Consider the following 26092-nt stretch of genomic DNA (forward strand, 5'->3'; position numbering starts at 1 on the left):
GAAGATTTAAAATGCTGCTTTCGGTTTCTTCTTCCAAAATCTATCACTTTTATCCTTTCCGATTAAATCTTTAAGCCCCTCTGACCTGCAGTTTCATCTTCACAGGATTTTTGTGGCACTTGAATGACATAACGTATGTAAAAGAAACGTTGAAGTTGTTTCCACCATCCTTTGACCGGAACACTAATGACTGCACCCTTCTTTCTGTCCCTGCCTATGCCTCCCTAGCACTTAAGGTCTGGAATCGTAGGATTTATAGGCGAATTTAAAAATTAATCTTTTCCTGATCTTTCGCTCTTGACCTCATACCCTCATAGTCACAAGTTAAACATCTTAGTTTCGGGTTTCTATGCCTTCGGGTTGGCATAATGGGTGAAGGGAAGTGGGAGGTACAGGCTTTTAGTTATGGAATGAATAACTCCCTTACAACATAGAGATTATAGTCAATGGTATTGTAATAGATGGTTGCTACACTTATGGTGAGCCTAGAGTATAACATAGAGTTGTCCAATCACTATAGTGTACACCTGAAACCAGTGTACCATTGTGTGTCAACTATACTTCGATTTAAACCAGAACAAAAAACTCAAGGTCCATAGACCTTTGGAAAGTGGTGGATGGGGTTTCAGGAATTCCCTGGAATCTGCAAAATTGTGTGTGCTTGGCACTTCTGGAAAGAGGACCCAAAACTTCCAACAAATTTTCAAATGGAGTCTAAGCAGAAAAGATTAAAAACTAGTCTCTGTATATTTTCATACTATTTCTAGTTCCTGATTTAAGCAATGTGCATGTATCACCTGCTTACCAAATACTGTGCTACAAGCTGGGAGCAAAAATATTTTACAGAGAGAAATACAGCCTCATACTGTATAGTTTCCAAGGCTTTCACAGAGTACTAATCTCCTAATATGTCTGCTTTCAGACTTTCTCTTCTTTCAACAAAGGAAGAAGAGAACTAATGTGTGTTTCATTGTTTCTCAAACTTATATCCACCTGACCTACAGTTTCACATTGTGACCCAGGACACACATGCTCATATATGCCCACATTTAAATGGAACAAAGTTTTTATGAAATAACACATACTACATATTATATGTTCTATTTCACTTCTTTAACTTACTGGTCACAGGGCACCTGACTGGCTCAGTTGGTGGAGCATATGACTCTTGATCTCGGGTTTGTTAGGTTCGAGTCCTACATTGGGTGTAGAGATTACTTAAAAAGAAAATCATTAAAAAAATTTTTAATTGCTGGTCACTACACACTAAAATTGATTTCACAGTCTATTCGATCACAAATTGTACAACATTGTCATTTTTAAGCTGATATTTATTGAACACTTGCTAGGCACTAGTATTTTATATCTGTTATCTGATTTAATTATCTGAGGTAGGGAACAGTCTATTTTATAATTGTTGGGAAATTGAGACTGAGACAGAGGTTAAACAATTTAATCTCTCTGGATGGTCTTTTCACAGGAGGAATATGAAGAGAATTCATGGTTTGGGGGATCAATAATGGGAGAAAGGGGATGTGAACTAAGTGATTTTTAAGATCTCCTCCAACTCTAGGTGTGCCTGGGTGGCTCAGTCAGGTAAGTGTCTGACTTTGGTTCAGGTCATGATCTCTCAGTTCATGAGGTCGAGTTCGAGTCCTGCATCAGGCTCTGTGCTAACAGCTCAGAGCCTGGAGCCTGCTTTAGATTCTGTGTCTCCCAATCTTTACAGTCTCCCTCTCTCTTTGTCCCTCCCCTTCTAGTGCTCTGTTTCTCTCTAAAATAATTTTTAAAAAAAATTTCTTCCAGCTCTACTTACAATCCTGTAATCACTAATGAAGAAACAACTTACAGATCCGTCTCAATCTAACAGCAGATCACACCCAGCTCAAATAAGATAGCTAGCGTGTAATGGTAATGAATGCTGACACTTACCTTCTTCCAAGTCCCCTTCTCCTTGTCTTCCAATTCTTATCTCAGTGAATATCACCACTACCCAGAATTGCTCAAGCCAGAAACCTGGAAGTTACCCTAGGCTCTCGCCTGTTCCACTCATATCCACTTAGTCAAAGTCTTTGAGATCTACATTGTTCACCAGTGAAATCATTTTGACAGCCATACAGAACTCAGTGAAAAAAGATTTACTGATGGACTTTTGAGTTTTAAATCTGCTTTTTCTGAGGTGGTTTCTCTATACTAAAATCAACTTTTAAAGACTTTGCAGCTCAGATGCTTAATTAGATTAAGAACTTATAGAAAAGTAAATAATGCTACAAATTAGCCCTAACATTTAGTTGCCTATAAACCACAAAACCTTTGATTACTAAAAGGGCATATTATGTAATTATGGTGTACACTTTGCGTTTGAGAAAGAAATGTTTGAGAAAATAATCCCCGTTTAAGACCAATGTGGCACTGAGGCTCATTACCATTTTACTCACAAAGATATTTCTTTTTTAAAAAAGATTTTATTTTTTAAACTAATCTCTACATGCAATATGGAGCTCAAACTTACCACCCCGAATTCAAGAGTCGCATGCTCCACCAACCGAGTCAGTGAGGTGTCCCACATAAAGACATATTTCATCAACTCTATGGTGACTTTTTCACATTTTAACATCTCTGATATCGTGGTGTCTTAAGATCAGTAATGATCTTTTAAATTTTTTAGTGGTACATATAATGGTGTCTTACAATTACTGGTGTTTAGATTTGATGCAACACGTTGCGTAGTTCCTATACTTAAGTTAAAAAATAACACTCCTTCCTAAGTGAAGTAAACATTCTCTTCTGACTGGCTTACTATGATTTATCCTTTTCTACTTAACTATTTTTCAGTAAGACTGAGGGAAGAAAAGGAGAAACAAACGGAAAGAAAAAACAATACTATGTTTCAGGCACGCTAGGTGCTTTTATGTAGATTATTGCCAAGTAAATGAGCTTCAAGAAATTAGAAGACCTAGGTATTTAAAGGAAGACCAATATTCTTTAGAAATTGACTCATAGAGGGGGCTCCTGGGTGGCTCAGTCGGTTAAGCGGCCGACTTCAGCTCAGGTCATGATCTCACGGTCCGTGAGTTCAAGCCCTGCGTCGGGCACTGTGCTGACAGCTCAGAGCCTGGCGCCTGTTTCAGATTCTGTGTCTCCCTCTCTGACCCTCCCCCGTTCATGCTCTGTCTCTCTCTGTCTCAAAAATAAATAAACATTAAAAAAAAAAAAAAAGAAATTGACTCATAGAATTTTGGAAGTACAAGGATCCCAGGAGCCATCTAACTCAAATGTTCTCAATATGGAACTCTTTTTATAATTATCCTCAACAGTGTCCTATTTTATCTTGAAATCCCAAAATTTCTTCCATTGTTTCACCCTGTCAAGATCTTTTGGACTCTTCTTTTACACTGGCTATCTGCAAAGCAGATCATCTCTTCATTAATTTTATGGGTAAAATATTGAATGGAATTGGATCCAGCCAAGATTCTATAGTACGTTAGAGACATCCCTTCAGGTTGATACAGCTCCATCAACAAGCCTTTTTTGGTATGATTGTTCAATTAATTATGAATCATCCCAACTGTTGAAACACTTCCCTGCTTTGGGATAAAGTTCATTTTCCTTAAGGTGGCACTCAAAAGACAGTTTTTCAGTCTGAATTCTTAGCTCTGGTTTGGATTCCTGCATTATCTATCCCACCATAGTGCCTCTGTTTTAGTCTGTTGGAACTGCTGTTTCCCAAATCCTTCATGCTATTCATGGACCTTCTCTCCCACTGTTCCTTCGGTCTGAAATTCCTTTATTCTCTTTATGTAGTACCTCCTATGTATCCTTTAAGTCTCACTTCCAGTGTTCCCTTGCTAAGAAATCTTTCCCAGACAAACCACCTATCTCTTAAAGTATCCCTCTTCAATATTCTCAAGGCTCCCTTTACTTCGTTCCATCATAGCACGTCACATATTGTACTACATTGTTAAAATTAGTTTCTCCTACCTTTCCAAAGTAAGTACTTGGAGGGCAGGAACTAAAGTATGGTACTTAATACTGGTTTGTTGAATTAATGATTTAAGTGTAACAATACCATGAAACCTTATTAAATAACCTGAATATCCATTTCCATGATGTTTATTAATGCTGTCAAAATAAAATGTAGATTGATTTCAGCTATTCCTTCTTGTATATGCACTACATTGTTGTTCTTATCACTCTAGAGGGCTTATGGAACTAATTATGTATGCACATGTATGTTTCTCAGCAGATTGATGGCTAAAAGTCAAAGGTGTGTATCTCATGACTAGTGTATAGTAAACAGTCTATTAAATAGTGCTTTAGTGGAACTATGCTGGTTTCTAATGAACTTGTTCATAAAGTGAAATAAATTATTAGTAGTTTCTAGGACATAACTTTTGAGAGAGAAAAAGAGAGAGAGAATGGGTAGGGCAGGGGCAGAGAGAGAACCCCAAGCAGGCTCCTTGCTGTCCAGCACAGCCCAGATTGGGGCTTGAACTCGCTAACCCTGAGATCATGACCTGAGCTGAAAGCAAGAGACAGACGCTGAGCTTCCAAGGCACCCCATCTTTTTAAAAATTTAAAAACTGAGCAAGTTGTGCATTTTCACTATTCTGGAACCTTTCAGTTTTCCACAGCATTTCTGAAATCATATCTACAAGTTCTTTTAGTACCGAGGATGTATTTCCTTTGGACCTGACACTTTGAAATGCTTTAAATCAGTTAAGTATCTCAGATTTTATTTCATCATATGTGTGTTACTTTACATTTTAGAGCTTAAAGACCCTTCAAGCTGATTTCTTTTTAGTCAGAGTAGGTTAGGACAGAAGGGAGATAAAAATTAAGTATTAAATACTTGATTCTTTGCATTTTTTTCCCTGGATGATCTTGCTAGAAACATATTTTTAAAGTCCTGTTGTTGGGGCACCTGGGTGGCTCAAGTCAGTTAAGCATCTGACTTCACCTCAGGTCAAGATCTCATGGTTTGGGAGTTCAAGCCCTGCATTGGACACTGCTGTCAGCACAGAGCCCACCTCAGATCCTCTGTCCCCCTCTATCACTGCCCCTCACCCCTCACTCTTTCAAAAATAAACATTAAAAATAAATGAGTCCTTTTGTTGTAAGCATTTTTTTTTTTTTTTTTTTGGTCTGGCAGGTCTTAAATCACAACTCTTCTAGAGAACATAGGTATTGTATTAATCATCCCTCACATTTGTATTTTACAAATTTCTATGTTGTATGTAATCCTTTGAGGTTCACAAAGCTAACATTAGGAAGGAGTGGTTACTATTGTGTTCATATACAAATGAACAAATTGAGACCTCAAGAGGTTCAAAGTTTTGTCTGAAGTCACCAGCTAAAAGGTGGCATATCTGAGAGCACAAGAATACTCATCTAGTGATTGTTTCTACTAATGTGAAAATAGTCCCAAGTAATTAGATTGTACAGTTTCATTTGAATTCTTGCAGAACTCACACTTCAACTAAGTACTATAGTTTGAGGCATTTATCACAAGAAGTCTATTCAAATATTTCAGTGCCCTATTAATGTGCTAGATGTTGTGCTGGATTCTAGATGCATTAGTAAGCAAAACAGACCCAGTTTCTGCCTTCATGAGGTCATTTAGTAGGATCAAACATTCATACAAACTGCAAAAAACACTGTGAAGACTCCATACAGATTATTACAATATAAGTAAAATACTAGGGGGCACCTGGGTGGTTCAGTTGGTTAAGTGTGACTACTGATTTCAGCTCGGGTCATGACCTCATGGTTGGTGAGTTTGACCCCCTCGGGCTCTGTGCTGACAGTGCAGAGGCTGCTTGGGATTCTCTCTCTCTCTGCCCCTCCCCTACTTGCGCTCTCTCAGGATAATAAACTTTAAGAAAGTATATTACTAGGGGACCTAGTCTGAGGCAAGGTTGTATGTGGAAAGTTAAGGCAAAAATAACCATGGGGCTTTCAAAGAATTCAAATGGCCTATGAGGCAAGGAGGAAAACACAGGAAAAAGCCCATCTTGATTCTTGTGGGGAAAGCAGGGGACAGACCATGTTAAGACTTTAGATATTTAGAGCAAGAAGCAGCCATAAAGGGTTTTAGACTAACAAGATAAAAAAAAAAAAAAATTACAGGTAATACAAACTATGAGACAGAGAATAACTTAAGAAGGTAGAAGTTCCAACACCATATACTTCCTTTTAAAGGATTATTTTTTAAATTTTGCTGGCAAACACTATTTCAAAATGGACACAATTTTGGGGTTTGTTCTTACTCAGTTTAAGTTTGGACAAAAATATTTAAAACGGCTGCTCATACAATATTTTAATGGAGTGTTCATATCTGAAGACTTTTTTTATGTTTCAAAAACATTTATGTGATCAAAAAAGTAGGCCTGAGCTAAGCTTTAAATATCTGAAGGTAGCTTTGGACTAGAAAAAGGATACCAAACTGATGAGCCTAAAAGGAGTATGTATGTACACATATAACTTTCCTGTATATTAATCACTAATGTGGTTAGAAAAATTTTAATAAAATACTTCAGATGGAGATATTAAAAGTACAATTTTTAGGTTACCCTTTTCGACTTACAACAAAAAATACCACTAATTTTTACTTAAGTTTAAGATGGAAATATTTTTAACAAAATGAGACACCACAATGAAGGCTTCATGAATAATTTATTCCATTTGAAGTTTTGTTTTTTGTTTTTTGTTTTTTTTAAAAAGTATAAACCTTTTCATTTCCTCAATCACAATTTGTACAACTCAGTGTTATGGCATTCGGCAGCAATAGTGTTTGTTCCTTATTCTTTTTTTGTCACATTAAAAAAAAAAAAAAAAGCAATTGGACCATATTAAATGTCACTGCTAAACAACAACTTTAAAACGCCCCTTCATAAAGTGACCAAGCTATTTGAGAGAGTTGATGCTGACATGTCCAGTAATGACGTTACAATTTGTAGTTTAAACTCAGTAACTTTAAGGTCCACAAATCCAGTTTACTTTGAAAACTAAAACTATTTTAAAACTTCATGAATACATCAACCTGAGGAGTATCTTAGGTCCCAAATCCAGTTTTTTAATTAATACTCCACAAAAGAGAAAACATATATATGAAAATTTAAACCACAGTTCTGGGCCCATTAAAACACCAAGAAAAACCTAAAGGTTAAGATTTCCAGCTGATTGGGAGTGGGGGAGGAGGGGGTGAGGGACCAAAAAAAATGTATGTCAAAAACATTTTTCTTTAATTTAGACAAACTAAAATCTTAAGAGGAAACCCAGACCAAAACATTACTCATGCAACATTAAATGTATTAATAGACTGGTATGCGATGCCATAGTGGATGAGTAGCAAATTATATGATGCAACAGCATTTAAAAACTTCCTTTTAATGTATTCAATTTGAACATTTTAAATAACGCAACATAGTATTTTGAATATTACAGTATTAACATAGTGCTTGATTAAAGATCTGTAAATCTTTGTAGTAACACATTAAGTTAAAAAATTACCTCAGAAGGTAAATATGAAGACGAAAGGAGAATATTTTAATACAGTAATCTGTGCCATACTGACAATTGAGTACGAATACAGCTGAGGATAATTGACTAAGTAGTAAGAGCTTAATTTTAGTGGTTTAAGAAAAGTTTAGAAAGATTTAAAAATTACAGCTACTTTAAAATTTAAGGATTACATATAAGTACACTTGGTGGCCTTCTGGCCAAACAATAAGGTGTACAGAAATTTATTCATACAGTGTTAATTCACAGTCCTGATAACTGAATGGCTTGCATAAGAAAGTATGGCTAGATGTTTCTCACTGGCTGGAAGCAGACATTATATAACTAATCTTTTTAAATGCCAAAATACTGTACTTCCACCCTGCTTTGTAATGGATAACTGCACAAAAAACAGACATTAGCACTGTAACAAAGAAGTCAATGTGTTGGTGATCAACTGGTATAAAGTATATATTATTTTGTTTACCATTTAAACAAACAAACAAACAAACAAACAAAAAACTACCCATACTTGTCTGTGACAGTATGGTAGTAAGTCAGATCCATCATCCTGCATAAAAGGCTTAACTTTTTGAAATAAGTCTCTTGACCTTTTCTAATGGATATTTAATAATTTTCTATTTAAGTGTGAACTTAAATATGAAGGGAAGAAAAAAATCTTACCAGTAAATCTTATATATTTGGGAACTACTCCTTGTTCCCAGATAAAAAGGAATTGTATACTGGGTTCCTTTCTTTATGGCTCCATATAAAAGAAACTGTCAGGGAATAATTTTTTAAAAATCTATCCTCAAACTGAGGTGTGTTCACTACAAGCTAGTGATATTAAACAACTGAGAATATAGCTTTTATTTTTAAAAGTCACTACTGAGCTAAGTTTATAAAAAAAAAAAAGAGGATACTTTTTATAGATATTCCAAATAAGCATCTTTTTTCCCCTCAAATTTCAGACAAGTTTTTTTAAGTATAGAACAAAACATGCCAACATAATCTGTAGTGTGCTAGCATAATTTAAAAATGAATGCAGAGATGTGATCTTTAAATTCTAATTTCAAAAATGCTGACCCTTGGAATTGCATTATAATTTTGAAGAAGTGATTGAAAACCTTTGTCACCAGTTGTGTGTTTTTTATAGAAAAAACAAGACTTGCTAATGTTTTAATATACACAATTTGAAGAAGTTATATTGTTTGTAAGAAAGTGATATTTAAGCTAAGCATATAGTATTTACAAAACAAGTTTCAGTAAAAACAAAACAAAACACACTGAATTACAGTTTTGTAAATACAACTGATTTTGTCCTTGTGGAGAATTACTGAATGTACAAATTCAGAATTTTTCTAGACTGCTTCCAAGAAAGATAGGTAGACTTGGTGACTGTGAATTCAAGTCAGCAACACAGGCAGGAAGCTAACTTGGACTCTCTTGTGAGCAGCACTGTAGAAACAACTTTTTAAAGGGGTAAAGCCTGCATAAAAGCATTTATCTTGGCATGTGCAAACAAGAAGGGGGAAAGCTGTATTGAAGGAAGGGGTGAATTAAAGTCCCTAAAATTCAAGTCCCTTCTTTAGGGAGGTGAGATCCTCCTTGGCATATGCCCTGCCTTAATCTGAGCTGTGTTATAGAAAAGTACAGACTCTGGTGTTTGGGACTGCCATCTCCAAACCAAGAAAATTAAATAAATAAAAAAGGCAAAAGGAAACAGGTTAAGTTTAGAAAATGGTTCTTTAACTAGTGGAATAGAGTCTGAATACCAGAATTCACTGAGAAATCTATTTACACCACAGTTTGATTGCACACACACATCCATACATATGCATACTCTCACATACATTCCCAATCTTTAATTTAAAAAACAAAAAAAAGTCAAACAATCAGAGTGACTGTTCTTAAAATAATTTGTAAAATGCCTAGAGCTGGGCTAAATTTCAACCTTATAGCAGATCCTGAAGATAATTTTCATAATTAATATTCCCATGCCTAGATGTGCCACTGTCAAAACTGAAAAAAACATTTAAGCATGTAACATTAAACACCAAAATTAGTTTAAGCATTCAGTAGCAAATGTTTTTCTTGTAAAACTAAGTTTCTTTCACTGGAAATGGCCTGAAATATTAGTCATAGCCCTAAACCATAGTACAAAATATAACTGAAGAATTCTCATTTTATTCTAAGTTAAACCACCCAACAATATCACTTGTATATTGCCATCATGTTATTCTGTAAAGGTGTGATATATAAAATGCTGTAAGACCCGGTACCTTTTCAATTTATAAACACAGTGAACTTCATTACTGTACATGTACTCTGCAACTACAGCTTAGCTGTAAATCCTCCACACACAATGGTATGGACATTATTCCCCCTCTATCCCCATTAAACTGTACATCGAGACAATACAAATTTACTGTCCCACCCACCCCCTTACAAAAAAATAATACTCTAAAAGCAACCCTACTGCAACTTTTTAATTAAGACGATTACATATATTTTAGACCAATTGCTTTAAAGCAAGAAGGCAGTATAAACCTTCTAGGAAAATTTTTATAAAAGAGGTTAAGAAATATAGGACAATTTATACATTTAAAAACTTACAATAAATAAGAGATGCAGGCATTTTTGAATACTAGATACTATAATCCAATACAAGAACATCTTGATGTTCTGAAGCCATATGTTGAAATTCATTGTTCCTCATGTTTCCTCTCCATGCTTTTAATATTCATTTAACATGACTGGGTACTATGGCTCATTACTTTTCACAAATACTGTGACTGGAAAAAAAAAAAGGTTAATTTTGCTACGAAAATGTTATAATACGTTTTGTATGATCAGTCATCATCCTAAAGAGTTCAGTATAGTCAATGAAAAATAGCAGGGTTATAGCCCCTCCCCCCAAGTCAAAACAATATTTGTTGAAGTAATAAGAATTAGACCCCATCACAGATGACTTTCACTGAGAAGATAATTATAACTTAATCTTGCAGTGAAATATCTTTTTTCCTTGTTCTCTTCTTGCACAGTTCCATCCAATGAAGATCACAGCATATTCATAATAAAGTTATATAACTGATTCAGCACCACAAAATGAATTGGGAGACAGGAGCGTCTGTCCTGGATTGCAGGGTCACAGGTTAGCCAGGAGAGTGCATTGTACTGTTCCAAAACAAACCTGAAAAGTAAATAAACTGTTTTAAGTCCTGTATATACTTATACTGTAGATTTTGGAAGCAGTTTCCAATTATGGCATCTAAGATTTAAAGCCACTTTAAAAAATGGTGGAAGGTATGGAAGAGAGAGTCCTTGGGGAAATTAAAGATAAACTGATTTTCAAAAAAAAGTATTCTCAGAAGATTACACATGCTAGAAAGAAAAGGACTCATTCTGAATGATGTAATTCATCTAGAGATCCAAGGGTACACAACTATAAATTATTGACAAATAGGAGGATCAACATTATACTCTTTCAAAGTTGCAATGGAGAACCTTTAATGGTAAAAAGAGCTATACCTGAGGACATCTGAAGTCTGATTTGAGTCAAGTGGGTGGGAGTGTTTACTGTGAAGCAGCTCGTCAGATTGCACTGAAGGCACGTGGAGGTGCAAAGAGGCCTAAAAAAACAGGTAATCAGTCAGCCAAATGAAAAAGTTCTGTTGGTTTTACCTTATTTTCCCAAGTTTTCCCAAGGTCTCGTCCTTGATGAAATACATTTTAGACCTATGTAATGAATGGGCACCACTATAAAGATGCTTGTTCTTCTTGTTTAAGTGCATAACTTATATTCAATCTTAATTTTCCTCAGTTCTATTGTTTTTGAGACCACATAATAATCCCTTCAAAAGTTATTTAATAGTTATTTTAAAAGTTACTTAAAGTTATCTATTTTCTGGGTGCCTGGGTGGCTCAGTTGGCTAAGTGGCCAACTCTTGATTTCAGCTCAGGTCATGGTGTCACAGTTCATGGGATCGAGCCCCAAGTCAGGCTCTGCACTGATGGTGCAGAGCCTGCTTGGGATTCTTCCTCTCCCTCTCTTGCTGCCCCTCCTCTGATCGCTTCTCTCTCTCCCTTTCTCTTTCTCTCAAAATAAACATTAAAAAAATAAAATAAAAAGTAAAAAAGAAAATAAAGTTATTATCTATTTTCTGCATGTAACATGCCTAGATGTGTCAAGTAAATGTTTAAGGAAGCACTAAACTGATAAACCTGTCTACAGGTTACACAGAACTTAGACTATGCACATACACCTAGGTCTAGCACTGAAAAAGTCAGCATATGCAAATATACTACATACAAATCTACAAATTTTAAATAAAGCTACCTATGGTGGAATTGTAAGCTCTCTAATACAGTACATAGAATGCCTTCCTTTGCCCATGCAATTTCATAACGGAGGCTTAGTAACAACTGCCACACCCATTTTGGTATGACAATGAAGAGTGGAAGAAAGGAATGTGGTACTCTTCTTCACATTTCAATTAAAGAAAGTGAATCATTTTGTTTATTGAGTCAATATATTAAGTGTGAAAAAACTATGAGAGATGGTGGTATTGACTGCAGAATACTAGCAGACTTCATTCTGTATAAAGTAAAAGGTACTATTTTATATTTAGGTGATCTCTACAACTGCAATAGATGTATAAACTCTTCTAATATATATTCAAGAATATAACCAAAGAAATGTCTTTAACTGCCCATAACTCTTCATTTGTAAGTTAAAAACAAGTCTCACATGACAGATCACTACAGATTAAATGAATATAGTCAGTACCAAAATTACCATTTAATTTCTAAGATAAAAAGATTTTTTAAATCATCTAGGGAATAATCTATTATTTTTCTAAGCAAAGAGAAACACATCGGGTGGTTTTATTGCCTATGGTACAGGAAATAAAATGGAATGTATGAAAATAAAAGGTGAACAAAATTATGGTAAATTATGCCTTACCTGGTAATTCAGACCAGAAGTCCTAATCTTGTTACACTGTATCTGAGGGTGAATGCCCACTTTACACTATCCTCTCTGCAAATAAATATTGAGTAGAAAAGAATCTGGATAGTCCCTTGGACTTTTTGTAAAGTGGTGTTTCCTAAAAAAATGTTCTGTGAAACACTAAGGTCATGAAATATTAACTGGTGTTACACAATTGCTTTCTTGTGTATTAAAGTAAATTTGGGAAATAGTAGGTATACAATGTTATTTGCTGCTATTTTTCAGAGACTTTAATGTGCACATATGTATTATAACAACAAAAGGGGGCAGAAAGCATGTGTAACATTTCCCAAAGGACCAAAAAACCCTTTGTTTTATAGAAACACCAAGGACTACTATTTTGCAGAAACACACTTGGGAATATGTTCTTGTAATGAGATCTATATAGACCACTGTACATATATTGGAAAGAGAGGAAAATTCATATGATAAAACTTTATTACCTTGGCTGACCTTCCTAAATATATCACCTCATTAATAGTCAATTCAGATCAACAGCTGTTGTATTCTTTATGTGCTACAGAAGTTCATTGCTTAATCTCAAATGTCACTGACTCAATGGTATGTTGGCCAAGAGTATCAAGATTTAATAGCAACAGGCTTAAAAGATAGCAAGCCTATTGGTTCAAGTACCCACTAAAAGCATAGTATCCAACTTTTACCCTACAATTAAAAATCAATTGGCAAGAAGTTAGGTTAGTTAGTATGACTTCTGGAATAAAATTGTCAACTTCTGGTGGGCATATATAAAAATAAGTGAATCAGATCTGAATTTCCTATTTTGGAAAAGTAGTAAGCAGCAGCAACAAACTCTGCATAGGGCTTTCAAATCTCATTTTACCATTATATGATGTATCTCAACCTTGTTACAGCACTTACTAATGAACTTGTTTTGATAAAATAAGTCACTATGGGAGTCTTAGTACTTGAAAATGACTTAATAGTTTTAACACAGCAATTTACACAAAGCTAGAAAAAAATTTTTTAAGGAGGTAGTAAGTGGGTCTAAGTATCAAGTATTCTTACAAAATTATGAATCCTTTAATCCCCCAAATACTGAGGCATAACAGAAGTATAGTATGATGTAATTCAAAGAATAACCATATAATCATGAAAGGATCCAGACTGTAATCCTAGTCTACTAACCAATTTATGACTTTAGACAAATGAGTTTTTCTGAACTTTAATATGCTCACCTAGAAAATGAAAAGTTATTAGATTAAAAGTAATAGAAGTTTTCACCCAGCTCTAAACTTCCATATGTGCAGCTGAAAATAATAAGAGCAAGGGTCCCAGAAATATGACTTAAGATTAATTAAAAGTTCAAACTTAATATCAGTTTAAAACGTGGAGCTGTTTCATAATTTGTGCTCTTGTCATATATTGCAATGCATTTGACCTTAGACACTTCTGTGTTTCTTAAGACTTAAGCCGTCGATTAGTATTATTTAGGAACTGGCATTAAAATGGAAATACCTTAAGAAAAAGGGGACACTGATATTGTGCTTGAGGACATGCTGACCAGAACCAGTCAGGTAAGGGACCCGCTTTGGCAGTTGACACAAAGTAACCAAGGGCCAATGGTTGCTGAAGAATATTAGTTACTTCATCATGAGATTCTGTTGAAAGTAGCCGATCAGTACCCTGACCCTTTAAGAGAGAAAAATTAAAAATGTGTTAGTTCATTTGATATATACATGGGCACTAGATATACACAATGGCAATCAGTCTCATTATCTTACAATGTCAATTTAGAAAATACTGAAAGATACTGAAAAAAATCAATTGCTATGTACTTAGTAAGAAGATCATAATTAGTAACAGTACTAAAAGAATGAGCTTTATTTCAAGAGTTTTAAAAGGAAATTAATATGCCAACTGCTTATGCTTGTATCCTTTAGATTAGTCCATGTATTTCTAGATATTTACATTAAGGAAATAGATAAAAAGAAGAAAAAGTGATATGCAGACAAAGGTTCACTGCAACATTACCTGTAACAGACCAAAAAAAAGGGGGGGGGGGGGAATGCATGGGTGGCTCAATCAGTTAAGTATCTGACTCGTGATTTCAGCTCAGGTTATGATCTCATGGTTCACAGGATCGAGCCCCATGTTGGGCTCTGTGCTAACAGTGCAGAGCCTGCTTGAGATTCTCTCTCCCTCTCTCTCTGTCCCTCCCCTGCTCTCTTGCATGCACACACTTGTTCTCTCTCAAAATAAACTTAAAAATTTTTCATTAAAAAAAAGAAAAAAAAACTTAAATGTCCAACATTTTGGGAATGACATAACAAATTATGGGAAAACAAGGTTAAAAAACTTATGATACTTATTTATACATATTGGAAGCTGTAACATAAATACATGTGAAAGGGAATTTGCTACAAGTACGTATGGTTTTCTTAAAGTGATGAGATTACTGGTGCTTTTCCACACACACACACACACACACACACACACACACACACACACACACACTTTAATACTCTCACTGTTTTTTTAGTATTTTTTTTTTATTTTTAATTAATCTCTGCACCCTCCTTGGGGCTGAAACTTACAACCCCAAGATCAAAAGTTGCATGCTCTAGCAACTGAGCCAGTCAGGTGCCCCAATGATCTTACTTCTTTTTCCAGTTAAAAACAAAAGGAAAGGATACAAGGTAAGATGGGGCAAAGATCCTTCCTTATTTTATTTTATTTTTTTTAATTTAATTTTTTTTTTCAACGTTTATTTATTTTTGGGACAGAGAGAGACAGAGCATGAACGGGGGAGGGGCAGAGAGAGAGGGAGACACAGAATCAGAAACAGGCTCCAGGCTCTGAGCCATCAGCCCAGAGCCCGACGCGGGGCTCGAACTCACGGACCGCGAGATCGTGACCTGGCTGAAGTCGGACGCTTAACCGACTGCGCCACCCAGGCGCCCCTTGATCCTTCCTTATTTTAAAGTCAGGCTCTAAAGAATAAACAAATAGGCAGGTTCTAAACATATGCATACTATTATAATCAAATAAAAACTATATTTAATTTCACTCAAATAAAGATGTTACTCAAATGAAGCCCAATCAGTTTTGAGTTCAAATAGAAGAACAAGACAGCTGCTTCTCAACACTAAACACTAAAAATTAGGATGGAGGGAAGAAGATAGTGTTTTTCCTATTCTTATGAGAAAATTAATATTTCTATTATGTTCCTCCTCACAGCCCTGATACAAATGGCAGATTAGAGCATATACTATAATCCTCAAATAATCTGGTCTAGCCATACCTGATTAGAAGCTATGGTGAGTGGACGAAGGACTAAAGCCAAGAAAACATGAAGTGAGGGACAGCAGAGCCTTAGAGACTCTTTATAATATATAATTCAACATTATCAACAATAGCCAAACTATGGCAAGAGCCCAAATATCCATTGACTGATGAATGAATAAAGAAGATATGGTACATATACACAATATGGTACATATACACAATGGAATATTAGTCATCAAAAAGAATGAAATCTTGCCATTTCCAACGATGTGGATGGAGCTAGACTGTATCATGCTAAGCAAAATAAGTCAGTCAGAGAAAGAGAAATACCATAGGATTTCACTCATATGTGGAATTTAAGAAACAAAACAGATGACGGGGCGCCTGGGTGGCTCAGTGGGTTAAACATCCAACTTCAGCTCAGGTCATGATCTCACAGTTCATGGGTTCAAGCCCTGTATCAGGCTCTGTGCTGACAGCTCAGAGCCTGGAGCCTGCTTTGGATTCTGTATTTCCCTCTCTTCAGCCCCTTCCCTGCTTGCACTCTGTCTCTCTCTCTCTCTCTCTCAAAAATAAACATTAAAAAAAAAAAAAAAAAGATGAAAATATGGGAGGGGGGAAAGAGAGAAAGGGAAACAAACCATAATAGACACTTTTTTTTTTAATAGACTCTTAACAATAGAGAACAAACTGACGGCTGATGGAGGGAGGTGGATGGGGGGATGGGCTGGATGGGTGATGGGTACACTTGATATGAGGAGCACTATGTGTTGTATGTAAGTGATGAACCACTGAATTCTACTCCTGAAACAAATACTGCACTGTATGTTAACTAGAATTTAAATAAGAATTTGAAGAAAAAATATGCGATTCAGGTATTAACATCTGTAAGACAAAAGTGCATGCAGGTACTATAATTCTCACTTCTTGTTAATTTCCAAGGAAAAAATAGTGTTCTATTTATCAATCCATTACTAAGTTAATGAATGACATTTAGATTAAGCTTTTATAACAGGGTTACCTTGCCAGCATCACCTCCATGGGGGTAATGAGATCCTGGAGAATGTACGGGAGACCCCGTTGGAGATGCAGGAAGAATATTAATGATATCAGGGTCAAGATCATCTCCTGTGTCTAACAAATCAAAGATACCCATTCCATCCGCTCCATCTATATAGGAGAAAGAAAAATAAACAAATATTCCACTTTTCACATCCTGTGGTCACTTGCAGAAGAGGGTTAAAATAAATTAATGAATTTTAATCAAAATGGGTTAATTAACATCTATTTAATGCCTACTATGTGATAGGTATTGTTCTAGAAGCCATATAAACAACTATATATTATACACAAGCATGTGGTAGTCTTAATAATGCCCTCCCCCAAAGATGTCCACATCCTAATCCCAGGAATGTGTGAATATGTTACCATAAAGAACTTTGCAGATGTGATCAAGCTAAGGATCTTGAGATGGGGAGATTATTCTGGATTATCCAGGTGGGTCCAATGTAATCACAAGGGTCCTAATAAGAGGGAGGCAGTAGGGTTAGAGTCAGTGAAGGACGTATGATGATGCTATGCTGCTGCTGCTGCTGAAGATGGAAGACAAGAGGTGCATGTGGTCTCTAGATGTCGGCAAAGAAACAGATTCTCTCAGAGCCTCCAGACAGAATCAACCTTGCAGACACCCTGACTTTAGCCCACTTAAGACTGATTTCAGACTTTTGACCTCCAGAACTATAAGAAAATAAATGTGTGTTGTTTAAAGATACTAAGCATGTGTTAATTTGTTACAACAGCAACAGTAAAATAATACAAAACAGCATGCTTGGAATGAAAATATATTTAAAATGGGACTATGCACAATTAATACTCTAGTTCTTTATTAAATAAAATATTCAAGTTATTGTAAAACACATTAAAAGAAGAGAATATTAAATACTCCCTACTTGTGACTTTAGAGATGTACCGTGTTCTAAGGTAATTCAGGGCAACAATGGAATATCATTTATTTTCTCTTCTACTAAAATGTAATCTATTAAGTTCATCTACAAAAGCTATATCCCTACTATGGCAGTTTAAATAAATTACTATATTATTTTGGCAAATCAATTTATAAAGGAATATAAAATGTGCCACAAAGTCTATTGTCTATGTACAGGTAAACAGCACAGGCAAAAACCTATACAAACATTTTATGATCAGTGTTGCCTTTTAAAATAAGTAAATATTTTTGAGACAATTCATAGCACTAGTTCCAGTATCAATAAAGTAGAAGAATGGTTGTATTAGTTTCTTATTGCTACTTTAACCAATTACCACAAACTTTTTTTAATGTTTTATTTATTTTTGAGAGAGTGCAAGTGGGGGAGGGGCGGGGGGGGGGGACAGAGGATTTGAAGTGGGCTCTGCGCTGATAGCTGCAAACCCAATTTGAACTCATGAACCTCATGATCATGACTGAGCTGAAGTCAGATGCCCAACTGACTGAGCTACCCAGGTGCCCCACCACACACTTAATGACTTAAAAAAACATATCTTAATTCTCTACAGTTCTGGGGGCCAGAAATTCAAAATCAGTTTTACTGGGCTGAAATCAAAGTACTGGTTATTAGGCCAAAATCAAGGTACCAGGAGGTCTATTCTCTTTCTGGAGGCTCTAGGGGAAAGCTTTTCTTGTCTTTTCCAGCATCTAGAACTATATTCCTTGCATTCCTTGGCTCATAGCCCCTTCTTTCATCTTCAAGGTCAGCAGCATAGCATCATTTCTGACTTTGCTTCCCTCTGTTTCCATCACATGGCCTTCTTCTTTTTTGTGTGTAAGCAAACGTCCCTCTGCCTCCTTCTTGTAAAGATACATGTGATTGCATTTAGGGCCCACCTGCATTACCCAGGATAATCTCTTCATCTCAAGATCTTTAACTTAATCACACATGTAAAGTCTTTTATGGTCATATAAAGTAACATTCACAGGTTTCATAAACATTTATAGGATGCAGATAGGTTTGGGGAGGAACTCTTCAGATGAATTAGCCACAATCATCAAGACTTACTTTATATTTGCAAACCTTTAAAGAACAATTCACCTACCATTGTTGGGATTAAAAGCTAAGTCCAAATTTTCAGTGGTGTAAGTAGCTGAAGCTACTTGCACAGAAGCAGAAGTAGGGAACACAAGTATATGAGTACATGATGTGTCCTGTGGGGTATTTAGCTGAGATGTCTGCATGTTTAGAGTAGTACTTCTTCCAAATACAGAACCAGTTGACACAGAATCTGAAAAGAGAATTTTTTTTCTTTCAATAATAGAAGAATCAATTTTATATGATACTTAGAAGTGCAAGTGCATGAAGAATTAAATCGGATATAAACTAAGGATAGCTAACCTGGCATAATAACAAAAGAGCCTTGGGGTTCCATTGCTACCAAGCAAGCACTGAGAATGCTGGGAGAGTCTGCAGCAGATATACCACACATTCTACACATGTCCTTGAGCCTTTTACTTAGAGACTGCAAGTTTCGACGACTCAGCAAACTGCTCCAATCTGTGGGTATCAACAGTAAAAATATAACATCCAAAGTAACAGCATTGTTAACACCCTGCAGAACCAAAGTTAAAACATAATGGTTTTTAAGTTACTGCATTCCTCAAATAGGAATCATCATCAAACCAAAAATCTTGCTGACATTACTCAACATCATACATTTTAATATAGGTCAACATCAATTGATCTGTTAAATAGGGGATGAGCTGCAATAATGGGCAAAAAGAGGAAAAAATGGAAGACAAAAAAAAAGGACAGTAGTAATAACACTGCCATTAAGTCAAAACAAAGTAAAATGTCCTTTCAAAATTGGAATTAGGCCATTTGTGAACTAGATATTTGTGATTCCTCTTTGAAAACAAAACAACTAGTTTTATAAGCTCTGCATTTTATTCAGTACATTTACATAGATGTAGTCTGAACAGTGTATGAATTAACAATCAAAAGCACAATTTTACCTTTCAATTCTCCATGACCAATCCTTCCTAAGCGGCCAATTACAACTCTCCATGGTAATGAGCTCATCTGTACAAGTCCTAAGCACCACTCCCAAAGTTTCTGTAAACCAAACCTTCTAGCAGATCCTTTTTTCCGACGAGCCCTATTGTACAGAATACAAGAGACAATTAAATATTTCTAAAATTCATATGACATTTTAAAAGAGCTCAAATTTGTGAAAAACTGGTCCCTTAATTTTAATGCTTGACACTCTACATAGTCCTAAGCAAGAATATACATAAAATCATAGGTTATGCTAGTTTGTGTTTTTATAATACACATTAAAATATTTTAATTCTTTTTTAAATGTTTATTTCCGAGACAGAGACAGAGCATGAGTGGGAGAGGGGCAGAGAGAGAGGGAGACACAGAATCTGAAGCAGGCTCCAGGCCCTGAGCTGTCAGCACAGAGCCTGATGCGGGGCTCGAACTCATAAACCGTGAGATCATGACCTGAGCCGAAGTTGGTCACTCAACCGACTGAGCCACCCAAACGCCCCAACACATTAAAATATTTAACTTTTAAAATGAAAAATAGTTCATGAACCATCAAAATTCACCAGAAACACTGCTCTACACCAGAGATTGTCAAACTTTTTCTCTAAAGGGCCAATATACTAAGCTTTGCAGGCCAGGCCATCAAGATTCTGTTGCAACAATAACTGCTGCTGCAGCATGAACGCAGTCCTTCAGAATACCTAACCACACAGGTGTGACCAGATTTGGCCCAAAGGCTGTGGTGTGCTAACCCTTGCTTCATACTTTAAGTTGAAGAATATCAAACAAAACACTATGTTTCTCAGACCAAACAACACTGTTGGGTTTTCTGCATATAAGTCCTTTATTAGGCAAGTACATAACATAAGCACTCTCTGGCTGAGCAATGATTGACTAAGTACTTAACACATAACAAGCATTATGCGCAATTTACATGTTATACCTCATTTCAGCCTAACAACCCTATGAGGCAGATAAAATTATTCTCCCAATTTTAGAGAGAAGCTGAAGCTTAGCTGGCTAAAGTAGTTTTCTCAAGATCACATAGCCAGTAAGTGGCAGTGTCAGGATTTGAACCCAGATCTCTAAAACTCTAGAGTTGGACCTTTCTACTTCAGTGAAATGGCAATACTATCTTTGTACTGGAAAGGTGATATTATTCTTTCTCTACTCTTTCTCAACCTTCACAGATAAGCATACTATTTCCAAAGCTCGCTAACTTAGCATTTAAAAAAAATCAAACTTATGGGGCGCCTGGGTGGCTCAGTTGGTTAAGTGTTTGACTCTGGATTTTAGCTCAGGTCATGATCTCATGGTTCGTGGGTATGAGCCCTGCACTGGGCTCTGCATTGACAGAATGCAGCCTGCTTGGGAATCTTGCCCCTCCCCGATTTGTGCCCCCTCTCTCACTCCCTTTCTCAAAAATAAGTAAATAAACTTAAAATAAATAAATAAATAATAAAAACTGTGTCAAGGAAATAAGGTATGAAGTACTTCTCTAAGGTTTATTAAAAATAACCAATAAAACATTATAATAATATAAAATTAATGTTTCTATATTTCATTTCTTCAGCATCACTATAATCTAATAGTCATCAAATATTTCTATATATAACCAATTTCTGAACTTAAAGAAACTGAACCTTTATATAATAAAAAAAAATAATAAAGGATAGAACCAAACCTCAAAATTTTTTGAAAATTACTTCATGGACTTGCCTTTCAGGTTCTCTTAGTCCATGTTCACTAGCCTTGAAATATATTACTAGAAATGTCTATTAAGTTATAACTTAATATGAGGCTTACCTGTTGTGATCTATTACTTACAACCTTCAGAAATAACTAGCCATGATACCTAATTACTACCAGAAGAATTCTAAAAAATAAGGCCACCATTTTCAGAAGACACTCCAATATTTAATTTAAAAGGCAAAATTTTCAGTCAACAATTTTAGTAAATGAAGTTAATGCAGTTAATTAGGGACTATATTTTAGATGGCACATGAGAGAAATAAATGTCCTAGGATGCTTTACTAGATTTTTTTTTTTTAAATTGCAGAGGCTCTCTCATTCCATGCTTCAAAGTTTTTTAGGCTAAAATCATTGTGTCAAGCCTTATTACATAGAATTTAGGTACTTTACTCTCTTCTATGTAACAAAAATCAAAATTATTTTTTTTCCATTTTTTTTAATGTTTATTTATTTTTTCAGACAGAGACAGAACATGAGCGGGGGAGGGGCAGAGAGAGAGGGAGACACAGAATCCGAAGCACGCTCCTGGCTCTGAGCTGTTAGCACAGAGCCTGATGTGGGGCTCGATCTCAAACCACGAACCATGAGATCATGACCTGAGCCGAAGTCTGACACCTCTCAAAATTATTTCTAATACTCCTAAATTATATAATATATTACCTACCAAAAAAAAAAAAAAAAAAAAAAAAAAGTGAATATCACCCACAATTCCAAAACTTAATGATATAACCTTCCAATTTTCTATTTTTCTATTCATTAATAATGAAACATAGTGTGTGTGTGAGAGTATTTTTAAATGGATGATCTAATGATACACTTAAGGAAACAGAAGTACCTATTCGGGACATCGATGTTAATGATACAAGTTTCTAAGAGTTCTCCGTATAGATCTGTGCAAGATGCAAGAATCCATCTTTGATCATGTGATAAACAGTAGCCCACGAAAAGAACATTGTATTTCTGTCCAGCTTCTCCAAATGTTTCTCCTAGCTCTGTCTGTTTATCCTTCACTGGAGCCAGAATAAAAGGTGGTGTATAAAGTCGAATACACTCTGGTCTCTGTAAAATAAAAAATTAAGGTACTATTGGTACTATGCAATCCTAAAAATCTTTTACTGAAAATGTGATATCTCTATTCAATTATAAGATAATTGGAAAATGAGAAATAAACAGAGGATTATACTTAGTTTTGTATAAAATCATAAAATGTATAATCATTCAATAATTTTGGTCACAGAAAACATACTTACATCAGGACTTTTAAGAGCAGTTTCCATGGCTAAACCTGGACCAAAGCCAGTCAATGTTTTCACGTTGGTTGATGTTGGAAGTGGTCTCCGACACTGGGTAAAGGCCGAAAAAGCCAGGGATTTTAAATGCTGGGTATATATTTGTCTATCTTCATGCTTCACAGGTTGCAACAGGTACTGACAAGGAACAATCTAAGAATTATAAGCAAATATTACAAAGTTAAACTTGTAAAAATAAAAATAAAAAGGACTGTGGGTCTAAATCTCTAAAAACTTTTACCAGAAAATTTAAATAAAACCTAATTAAAACTATAATCTAAAGAATTATATTTTATTACATAGGTTTTTAATAATTTTACTAACAGGTTATATAAAAACTTTAAAATTTCTACACAGCAGTTATATTAATACTGCCATTGATTACTTCTGTTATAGTCTATAAAGAAATAATTCAAAATATCTGTAAAAAAGTTAATATCATTATTTACTACTTTTACTTGAAATCTGTCTTATTTAGAATTCTAGTTTATATAGGCCCACACTCCAGGGGTGTCTGGGTGGCTCAGTCGGTTAGGTGTCCGACTTTGGCTCGGGTCATGATCTCGTGGTTCATGAGTTTGAGCCCCACGTTGGGCTCTGTGCTGACAGCTCTGAGCCTGGAGCCTGCTTCAGATTCTGTGTCTCCCTCTCTCTCAACGAAATAAACGTAAAAAAAAAAAAAAAAAAAAAAAAAAATTATATAGGCCCATGCTCTAGTCTTCTATTTAAGCATATGAATTTAAAAATTAGTTTATAAGAGCAACACAAGAGAAATATTTAATGTACTTAAATGCAATCTTTTTATCCTCTATTAATGTGATATGACTGTAAAATTTATCTTCATAAACTCCTGAAGATTTCTATCATAATATCACTTAAAGTAAAATATAATAGAACCTGGTTTTTAAAACAATTAATTTGGATACAGAATAGTATTTTTGAAACTTCTATCTACATCAAATTGTTTTATATAAATTTAATTTGCAACATTTACTATTCTTACCTGTACAGAAACAGTACTCTTAATATGAGGAGGAAGAGTCTGGACCATTTCCAGAAAGCATCGAAGTAGCCCCAAAGTCCATACATTAGAAGAATTAGTGCTCTCGTCTTTATTTTCATAGGTAAAAGGATCAATTATATAAACGACAATTGCAGGTGGATAAGTGATTGCATGTGAATCACCATCTGTGGGGATGCCCACTTTATCCCGATCCATCGTGCTAAAATTTAAGGTAGAAATATATAGTTAGGAAAAAAAGTTGTACTGTACCTTTTTTGAGGTAGTATCAAAAGCAGGTTCTTTCCCCTCTCCCCGCCCCAAGGAGAAAAGAGTAGTTTATTAGGAAACGTAACACAGGATTACAGAGAATACATGTTGTGTGATATTCCCATTCTCTTCTGTGTGTTCTAGAAAAGGCTCACCACCCCACAGCTGCCACCTGAGTATGCACTGGGAAATTCACAGAAGACTTCAAGTCATCAGTGTTAACTACCTCCTTCCTTCCTTGAATCTCCTAGCAGACATGTATATACCTAAAGTTTTTACATTCTGGAACTGCCCCGTCATCTAGAACTCAACTTCCCCCAAATAAAGCATTTTCACAAAACTTTTAAAAATTCATTTGTCTTTGTTATAACCTTTTAAAGCACTTGAGCACTACATTTTCACTCACAAAACTTGCCAAGTTACTTCTTGAACAGCTTTATAACACACTTAAGTAGACTTATAATTTCGCTACTCTAAACAATGTTCTTCTTTGGAAAATCAGTCCTATAGATAATTACTCCCATCAAGTCGGTTCAGTTTAACACACTAGTTTCTAAAGAGGCCTGGTACATATAGTTAATAACTACAGGGAATAGAGGATTTAAAAAGTAGATCCAGAAGGTGAAAGTGTTTTAGCCAATATATATTTTTTTAAACATCAAGGTATACCTCAGAACACTTCAGTGACAAAAATATTTGGTCTTACTAAGGAATCCTCTTGATCCCTAAATACTTTATCCTCTCCCTTTTTTCTGGTGGTGTCAGAGAGCCTGTCTAAAAATTAAGGGACATCTCTTTCTTTCCAAAGAGAATAGTAAAACATTGTGCACACAATATCATGGTATACAAAGACCCTTGCATTAAGAGGTCTTGAATTAAAAAAGGGAAAAGTATTCCTAAAACCACAGAATATCAGAAATGCCAGAGCACTTAGTGCTTTAGTGAGAAATCTGAGACAAAGGGAAGTTAAATGGGCTGCTGAAAATCACAAAGCACAGCTAGACCAGAAAGGAACCAGGTTTTCAAACTTAGTCAATGTTCTATTACATTTTTAGACTATACTAATCCACTTCACACTTCATAATTTTAATGGTGAACGAGCTTCGTTCTTTGATGGTGATACAATTTTTTAAAAACCCCAAATCTATTTAGATATTCAAGATGAATGGATCCATCTAGGTAATTAATGGTTTGTTTTTACTTACATAAGTGAGTTTTTTAACTTTGAGCCAAATGCATCTAGGTAGCTGAAAGATTATTACCAAGCTCCGGCTAACCTAATCTATAAATCAAAAGGAAGCTCATTCAAAACCTTCTTCATAAAAGGAATAGAGAGCTGCCATCATCATTGTTGTCACTATAAATAACTCATATGTTTGGAAAGCATTGTATAAAGCACTTAATGTACATTATGTCCTACTGCTCCCATTCTACATTAAAGAAACATGCTCAGAAATATTAGACAACTTTCCTAAAGTAAGACAGCCAGAAAATGGCAGAGCTAAGATTCAAATCTTGGTTATGACTCTTAATAAGTTCTGAACAGACTAGTTCAATAGTAACTACTATATCATTGGGAGTGATTTGCAAAGGCAAATCTACTTGACAATTACGTCACAGAAGAGATTCAAAACATCACAGGACAGTTGAACTAAATGGTTTTCAAGGCCTTAATTCCCACACTGAGATTTTAGGATGCTATGATAAAGGCTTTATGAAGTCTGCATTATAATTTTTTTTAATGTTTATTTCAGAGAGAGAGACAGCATGCATGCAAGCAGGGGAGGGGTAGAAAGAGAGAAGACAGAAAATCTGAAGCAGGCTCCATGCTGACGGCACAAAACCTGACATGGGGCTCAAACCTACAAACAGTGAGATCATGACCCGAGCTAAAGTCGGACACTCAACTGAGCCACCCAGGCACCCCTGCATCATACTTTTATAAGTAAAATAATCAACGTAACAAAAACTAAAATTTCAAAGA

The 26092-nt window shown here is 35.4% G+C and overlaps 1 protein-coding gene and 1 long non-coding RNA gene across 3 annotated transcripts in view; one reads left to right on the forward strand and one right to left on the reverse strand.

Moving 5' to 3' along the window:
• On the forward strand, positions 1-24437 carry LOC125152152 (uncharacterized). Its single transcript, XR_007147063.1, has 3 exons — positions 1-133; positions 1481-1596; positions 24253-24437. It is a non-coding gene; the product is annotated as an uncharacterized LOC125152152 (long non-coding RNA).
• MED13 (mediator complex subunit 13) overlaps positions 6657-26092 on the reverse strand; it is a 110536-nt gene continuing 91100 nt past the window's right edge. Inside the window, exons 21-30 of one of the 2 annotated variants that reach the window (XM_047833949.1) lie at positions 23842-24061; positions 22800-22991; positions 22385-22608; positions 19761-19903; positions 19144-19302; positions 18848-19033; positions 16779-16927; positions 13988-14161; positions 11032-11132; positions 6657-10693 (exon numbers count right to left, since the gene is read on the reverse strand). In XM_047833949.1, coding sequence (XP_047689905.1) covers positions 10561-10693; positions 11032-11132; positions 13988-14161; positions 16779-16927; positions 18848-19033; positions 19144-19302; positions 19761-19903; positions 22385-22608; positions 22800-22991; positions 23842-24061 — 1681 coding nt within the window. In that variant the 3' untranslated portion in view covers positions 6657-10560. Of the gene's footprint in view, positions 10694-11031; positions 11133-12466; positions 12542-13987; positions 14162-16778; positions 16928-18847; positions 19034-19143; positions 19303-19760; positions 19904-22384; positions 22609-22799; positions 22992-23841; positions 24062-26092 lie in introns of those variants that run through there. The other variant, XR_007147062.1, reaches the window with a different exon arrangement.

The sequence above is a fragment of the Prionailurus viverrinus genome, chromosome E1 (genome assembly GCF_022837055.1).
Source record: "Prionailurus viverrinus isolate Anna chromosome E1, UM_Priviv_1.0, whole genome shotgun sequence".
Taxonomy (NCBI): domain Eukaryota; kingdom Metazoa; phylum Chordata; class Mammalia; order Carnivora; family Felidae; genus Prionailurus; species Prionailurus viverrinus.